At 39.5% G+C, this 8207-nt stretch overlaps 1 protein-coding gene and 1 pseudogene across 1 annotated transcript in view; one reads left to right on the forward strand and one right to left on the reverse strand.

Moving 5' to 3' along the window:
* The first annotated feature begins 3199 nt into the window (after positions 1-3199).
* LOC102212515 (uncharacterized) lies at positions 3200-5433 on the forward strand (annotated as a pseudogene).
* A 2158-nt stretch (positions 5434-7591) lies between these two features.
* LOC102212799 (uncharacterized) overlaps positions 7592-8207 on the reverse strand; it is a 6800-nt gene continuing 6184 nt past the window's right edge. The window contains exons 4-5 of the mRNA XM_005753870.1: positions 7918-8207; positions 7592-7809 (exon numbers count right to left, since the gene is read on the reverse strand). The exon at positions 7918-8207 is cut by the window's right edge and continues 43 nt beyond it. Coding sequence (XP_005753927.1) covers positions 7592-7809; positions 7918-8207 — 508 coding nt within the window. The remainder of the gene's footprint in view (positions 7810-7917) is intronic.

The raw sequence follows: 8207 nt of genomic DNA on the forward strand, positions 1-8207 counted from the left end.
AAAAATCGGCTCTGAGCTAAATGACTCATTTACAAGGTGTCACGTATCACAGCACGCTGTGAGACGCTGTCAGCAGCACTGAAGGAAACACTATGAACAGTGTTGAGACCACACCAGCCTCTCCCATCCTTTTGTCTTATAGAGATCACAGACATGTTTCCAAATATTCCTACTTTTGGTAATTTGCACATTTGACAACTATTGCTGCTAAAGGTAGCAGCACCACAGATTTATTCCACCAGCGGAAGAGTCATCTACTACTAATGAAGACAATTGTAAACATTAACGTGTTTAACGTCTCCCCGCACACCAAAGGAAACATTAAATAAACGAGCTGTGATACCTGTAACTGTTCTACGTTAGTCGGTTCTATAGTCACTGTCTAGACTTCTATTTCTGTAATTTGAGGTCAGAAGAGGTTTTTTTGTTTGTTTTCTTACTTTTTTTCTTTTTCTTTTTCTTTTCTTTTTTTTTACAATTTTACATGTTATAAGCACAAAAGAGCACCTTTGTAATTTCAGTTGTTTTCGTTTGTCTCGTCTACCTTGATGTCCACTTTTGTTGCTATAGTTTGTGTTTGTTAGTGTCGACCACAGAGAGAGTTTACTGTCAGGTGTTGACATTGGTGAAAAACCTCAGTGAGCAACTGATGGTTAAAAGTGGTTATAATAAAAATGTTCAATTCATTCAGATATTTCTGGATTCAAAGTAGCAAAAAATGGTTGCTGTGAATGAGTGTACCAATTTTAGACACGATATGGTTGAAACTAAAACTTGTTATTGGAGCTTATTTAAACATACATATATATATCGTGTATTGTGATATAGCCAAAAAATATTGTGATATTAGATTTTCCTCATATCGCCCGGCCGTACACAGGAGCCCTCAAGCTCCCAGATTAAAGACCGCCCCCGGGGCAAGTGGGGAGTGCAGACTGAAGGCCTTATTTTATTCTCTAAACTACATTTACATCTCTGTGGTGAAAACATGACACAAACACACACTACAAACTTCAGTAACAACTCAAAAAACAGACATAACAAAGAGCAAAGCACTCCCCCAGGTTTTGGGGTGGTTTTTACATTTCTTTTACCGCACGCAGTAAAAGATCAAGTGCTCGGGGCCTTCAGCGGCTCTCACTTTTATTCATTTAAATTTCTAAAATGTTCCATCTTGGAAAAACAGACTTTTCAGTCTTTGTTTATCAGCATCAGTGGGTCCGACTCACTTGTATTAACACATTATCTCGTGCTACTGTCTGAATGTCATAACCTATTAAAAACCCACACAAAGCCAAACATGTGGGCATGAAAAAAATCACTTTGTTGTCCCACACAAAATATCACAAACAAAGTTCGACTCATGATGTTGATGACTTGAAATATCCACAAGATGTTTTATATAAAGGGCAATAATGTGTCATACAGTGCAGGTCAACATCATATTCTAGTGTCGATCATTTTTCCCCTGAGCTCATATTTCTATTTCAATTCAAAACACCTTAATTCCAGCTGTGTTTCAGCTAGAAGTATGTCCACAAAACACCAAACAGTATCTATAGTTTTTGTTTATCCCTAAAGTGCTCTGAGGAAAAAGAGAAAAAAATGAATTAAAATTAAAACTTTCATCCAAACAAAATCATTGAATCGCTGAAAATCGTCTCTTTTATTAGTGATTACAGGATATTTATGTTCTTAAATAGAATCTGTATCAAGATAAACACTAAAAATGATTTTGTAAAACCTACTGATTACATTTGCATTTGCATGATGCAGATAACAAATGAACTATGACTGTAGTGAACTTTGTGCTGATGAGTAGTTTAGTGATCAGAGTCCATGTAGTTTCCAGGATCAGACTGAATGCAGTGCAGTGCTGGAAGCTGCTGCTGACTGTGTGAATGTGTGTCTGTGCTGCTTGTTGCTGCTGTCAAACTTCAGATGAGCAGGTAGTGAAGCCCGTGGTGAGCGTGTACCCAGCAGCATCCAGAGCCGTGTCACAAACCTGTTTTCAGCCTTTACATGTTTGTGATAGGAATCTGAAGTAAAACTGTTAAGGTACAAAATCCAGAATCAACAGTCAAACATAATCCAAGCAAAGTTGTTTGTATTTAATGAGTTGCCCATATGAATGACTACATAGTCGAGCATTATTTTACACATTTATGTAACTGAATGTATTTGATAATTGTAATAAATTGTAATTGTAAAGCAAACGTAACCCAACAACATCTGGAGTTTTGTAAATCACAGTCAGAGTGCAGAAAACGTATTTTGATGAGTCTTAAACTACACAGCGAAACCAGAGTGGCTGTAATTTAAGACTTAATGTGAAGAATTTGTTTCTTGTTTCCTTCAGTGACACACGCTGACCTGTGTGAATCAAACTTCCTCTCTTACAGCAGACGGGCTGTGTGGGTTTCTGTTCAGCAGCCTCCACTGTCAGCTGTGGCTTTGCATTTCAACACAACAACAGCTGCAACCACCAATTCTAGATAAGAATGATTCCAGTAATGACCTGACATGTGAGAGAAACAGCTCAAGTCCTGGACTCAGAGCTGAGAAATGAACTTTAGTGGAATCAGAGGAGAGACGATGCTCAGGCTCAACACTCGACCTTCGTTCTTACCCATGATTTTCCACTGAGAAGAGCATTTACAGAAGATATTATAAAGTGTGAACATACAGTGTGTTTGTTGTCGTCCCTAAAATAACAAAACAAAACTGTGAACATTTGTGCATAACAAAGTACAGTAGAGTCAAAATATTAATATTATATTTGTATTTATATTGGTTCCTGAAATAATAACAAACAAGTGTATATTTATTGTAAAGGTCTGTAAAAAATGTATCAACTGATATGTCTTCATGCTCAATCATGCAGGTCAGTTTGAGTTGATATTAAAAAGAAAAAATGATCAGAGAAAAAATGTTTTTATTGCTAATTTCATTCAGCTGTGTGAGACACTGAAAACATAACTGTGTTTTGACATGTGGTTACTAAAACGTTTCCAGTTATTTACTGTGACGTTAAACTTAAATCAGTCAAATAGACGCTTGTTTTCTCCAAATCCATCATGTTACTAAAGACTTAACACATTTATTTTAATGCATTTTAAGCACATAAGCACCACCAGTCTTGTCTTTTGTCCAATAGGAAGTCTGAAGGCTCGTTACATTTCAGCTCGTCCTTGTTTGGCCTCAGCTGCATCAGAGCGCCACTTCTCCCCAGGTTCACCAGAGGAAACACCACTGCACAAAATGCTTTTCCTCCCAGCTGCTGCTCTGTGCTCTCTGTGTTCAGGTGAGTGTTTCCAGCCAATCAGGAGACATCCAATTTTAACAAAGACCATGAAAACAACCGTGTGTGTGTGTGTGTGTGTGTGTGTGTGTGTGTGTGTGTCCACAGTGCTGGTTACTGTGGCAGCAGAGCTGACTCAGGGTGATTTAACATTGACCAGGAATGTTGGAGAAAATTCCTCCTTCAGCTGAGGACGGACTGAACAGCGTGATGGAAGATTAATATTCTGGTACCAGAAACCAGACAAATAAGTTTTTACAGCGATTCTTAACATAGATAAACTCGACAGTCAAGTTGAATCAAGTTGTAATCTTCCTCAGAAAGATGATTTCTCAATGTGAATAAACAGAATGGATGTGAGCTTCAGAGAGACAAAGTTAAACCTGTTCACGCAGCCACACACTGCAGCTCCTGTTTCAAAGCTGATCATCACAATAACAAATGATCCCTGCAGCCTGAACAAAAACCAACAGATGAACCGATGTCAAACAGGAAGAGAGCAGTAAACCACAGCCCAGCTTCACATGTTTCACCTCCATCTCAGAGTCACAAACATACTGAGCTCACAGACTTAATTACCACAATCAGAAGTTGCTGCAGAAATGAAACTTTTTCACATTAATATTTCAGCAGCTGTCAGCAAGAAATCACAGACACAACAAAAATCATTTATTAACTTCTGCAGTAAGTAACTCTTGTAAAATGATGCAAAATAAAAAATGTATTTTGATGACAAGTTTGGAAACACTTCCTGTGGCTCAATCGCAGGACAATAAAAACTGTTTTGACTGAATATAGTTGAGGTTCGGTTTTAGTAAATGTTAGTATATTAATAAATTAAGGTGTCTCTTTATAATACCAAACATCTGGATTGCAATAAACTTTGAAGCTAATGCAACACTACTGTTATTGATCTTGGTTGGATCACATGTCTTATTTGGAGAGGAATCTCTACAGAAGTGTTTCAATATTGGAATAGAACATTGTTTAACCTGTAATGATTGTAAAGTAGAAATAAACAGCTCTGGGATGTGGTCAAACAGCAAATTCACATCATGTGTGTGCAGCTAACATGTCAAACTGTGTGACGCTGTCATCATCAACGTGGACATGAACCTCTGAGGAAGGTTTCCAACGCTGTGTTCAATCTATGCCCCAAAGAATGAAAGTAAAACAAGGTTCAACCTGGTGAAAGCAAAATGCACCTTAGAAAGCAAATGAGTGAAAGTTTGTTTTTTTCTTTTGCCTATAGCAGCACGACGAACGGGGTTTAGTAACTGCTCAGATTAACTATCATTTAAATATTGATTACATATTAAACTCACATGTGCTGATTCAGTGCAGCAGCACATGTGATGTGACAGTAAAAGTGATTTGATTAAACACAACGATGAGCATTAGACTGATTTCAGCCTCAGACATAAATGTTTGCAAAAGCTTCACGTGAAATATTTCATCTGTAAAATTATTATTGTTGTTATTGTTGTTATATTGTAACTAGTGCTGTAACGAGTTAACGCGGATCGCCTCGTGCGTGGGGCTGCACGGTGCTAACGCGTTAATGAGCTAACCGTGCTAACGCATTGACGCCGTGCAGCCCCACGCATGAGGTGGTCCGCGTTAACTCGTTACAGCAGATTTGCCGTCTTAATGCAGTTATGGTGGCCTCAGCCATGTTTCCTCCTCTGGTCCAGTTCTCCTGGAAAAGACAGAAGAAGAACGGCGGAGAAGCGGAGGAGCTGCCCCCTGCTGAGGGAGAGCAGCTGGAGCTCAGAGAGGCGGGACGGACAACTTCTATTTTAGTAGATTATACAGATGATCTCTACATGTACAGATACAGCTGCTATGTGAAGCATGAGGGGGAACGTGGAGGGTCAACCAGAAAAAGGCCCTTAAGCCTTGGTGACTGTTCCACTGTGAATCCCCTTAAAGACACGGACAACACACGTCTTTTGTGTTTCAGTTCCAGGCTCCACAGGCCTCTCTTCCAGTCTCAGTGCAGGGTGAAGCTGCTCTGCCTGCTGTACACAGTGCTGATAGTGAAGAGTCTGGTGTACTGCTGTGGACTCTCTCTGCTGATGATGCTCACAAACAAGGGAGCGTCCACCAACTGCACACATGCTGACTGACTGTTTCCTCACACTCTTAGTAGGTGAAAATAAAAGCGATGTGTTGTGGCTCAATGTGGGGGGTTTATGGGGAGGGGGACAAGTTTGTTTTTGGTTTTTTGTACTTACCCTGACATTCATGTTCATTTAATTCTTTACTTGGACTATTCTAAAAGTTTTTATAAATAATAAAAATCAGCATCTGCTTCATGTTTTGTCCGTTTTAATTCACTGCAGTTCATCAGAAAATCAATAAGATTTAATAATCAAAATTTTATTCTGCATATTTTGTCTTAGAGCTTCGGTCTCTCACATGAACGTACAAGAAGAAACAGAAGTTTCTCAAATGTAACATTTACATGTCAGCTGACAGAGGAGTTCAAACACATCTGTTTGAAATTTCATCAGTAAATAAACATTTTCATGTTTGGAGGAAACGGGTCTCTCTCGTAAATGAGACATGAGTCTCAATGGGACTAAATGTATAAATAAAGGTTAAATAAACTAAAAATGATGCTCAAAATATTGATATTCTTGCACGTTTCACATGCGCTATAATCTATTATGTCACCAGGGTCAGACTAAATAATTTGATAATTTTTACAATTAGCAGAGTCAGGCGCAGAAATGTGATAACTGATTATATGTTCAGAGTTGCATTTAATACTGATCCCCAACTACAACAGACTTCATTTTTTCAGTTACTATTTAATTTTTAAATTAATGAAAAGTCTGAATAATTAACCAGATCAAAGACACAATGTACTACTAACTGTTGGCTTCTGTGACTGTTTTTACAAGTGTCATTGTCTTTATCCACTTCTTCGGTTAAACGTCCAACAATGATTCTGTGACATAATATTTAGACATTTTGTATTTTTCTTTTGTGATGAAACCAAATTAACAGTGCATTTCATCACCCTGGATTTACACATGTATAATGATAAAGTTCAAATAAGTTCATTTGTCAGCTGTGAGTTGAGGATTTGAGCTGTTTCTCTCACAGGTGAAGAACACAGATCCTTCCTGGAATCATTCTTGAAGCAGAGTTCATGCTTGTAACTGTCATTGTGTTATTAAAGTGAAAGCCACAGCTAACGGTGTGGAGGCTGCAGAGCAGAAACCCACACAGCCCGTCTGCTGCAGGAGAGCAAGTTTGATATGTGAATGCTACATTCATATACGTCTTTATGCATCAAAGACTGAAACGAGAAACACGTTCATCAGAATCAAGTCTTTATTTTTACATGAAATAACTACACTGTTACGGTAGGTTTCAAGCATCAACCCACATGAATGGCACAGCTGCATGATCCTGGAGTGAAGCCAAGAGGCACCATTACTTTTCCTGTAACGTTTAAAGAGGAAAAGATTTTGAATGTTTGAAACCCGAAACTGAATAACTGGTTCAAACACAGATGTGCTGGACTGCTCTGCTCACTGAAAACGTCATTATTTTCTCCAAGAGCTAGATGATGTTTTTTTAAACCTGTGCTGAATCTGTACAGAACGAGTTTGTGATTGTAAGAATAAATCTCACATATTCACTATACAAGGACCCAGAACTGAGAAAGAATATATCTTTACATTTGGATTGGTGGAAAAGGGAACAAGCCACCTTCTTGTTATACAAAGTGCAACAAATGTCATGTAAAGAGAAAAAAACTTTCCTCTTGTGTTATCAGTCAAGAAGAAAAATGTACATTCCTTAAAAAAAACCAAGCAGCTCTTTACTATAATGATCATAGCACACGTATGTTCCCCGTCTTTGTGCAGGGTTTTGATAGTTTGCATACCTGACGGAGAAAAAAAACAAAACCTTATACAAAAGAAAGAAGACTCCATATGAAAGATTTACACTTTAAAACAACGACTGTTTTAATATTTGCATATCTATTTTATAGTTTCAGGTGGTTATATTTGAGAAGGGTATAAATGATAAACATTTCTCCAAACCACCAGGCATGTCCCAGCGGGAGGTGGTCCCGGGGCAGACCCAGGATACGTTGGAGAGATTATCTCTTTCGGCTGGCCTGGGAACGCCTTGGTGTTCCTCCGGACAAGCTGGAGGAGGTGACTGGAGAGAGGGAGGTCTGGGCTTCTCTGCTTAAGCTGCTGCCCCTGCGACTCGGCCCCGAACAGGAGGAAGAAGATGGATGGATTTTACCAGCCACAACTTAATTTATATGTCTGCCTGCTCATGTGGGGAAATCTGAGTGTGAAAGATGCCAATCAGAAAGCAGTCAGCATGTGTGCAGTTGGTGGACGCTCCCTTGTTTGTGAGCATCATCAGCAGAGAGAGTCCACAGCAGTACACCAGACTCTTCACTATCAGCACTGTGTACAGCAGGCAGAGCAGCTTCACCCTGCACTGAGACTGGAGAACATAAGAGAGGAGCTCTGAAACAGAAAAGCAATAAAATGCTTTAAGAAATATCAGCCCTCAGATTTGAAAATGTCAAATTTACAAAGCTACATCAATGATGTCCTGTCGCCAAATCTTTTTACCTTGTTGTGTTTGGGCCTCCACTGTGCCTCCCTGATGTCTGACATGACAGCTGTATATGTATGTGAAGGGATCATCCCGATTAACCACTAAAATGGAGGCGCTATGTCCCGCCTCTCTGAGCTCCAGCTGCTCTCCCTCAGCAGGGGGCAGCTCCTCCGCTTCTCCGCCGTTCTTCTTCTGTCTTTTCCAGGAGAACTGGACCAGAGGAGGAAACATGGCTGAGGCCACACACAGCAGGGAGCTGTTCCCCTCCAGGTGGGCTCTGGATGCTGCTGGGTACACGCTCACC

The sequence above is a fragment of the Pundamilia nyererei genome, unplaced genomic scaffold, assembly GCF_000239375.1.
Source record: "Pundamilia nyererei isolate P.nyererei 1_Seehausen unplaced genomic scaffold, PunNye1.0 scaffold00473, whole genome shotgun sequence".
NCBI classification, from domain to species: Eukaryota; Metazoa; Chordata; class Actinopteri; order Cichliformes; family Cichlidae; genus Pundamilia; species Pundamilia nyererei.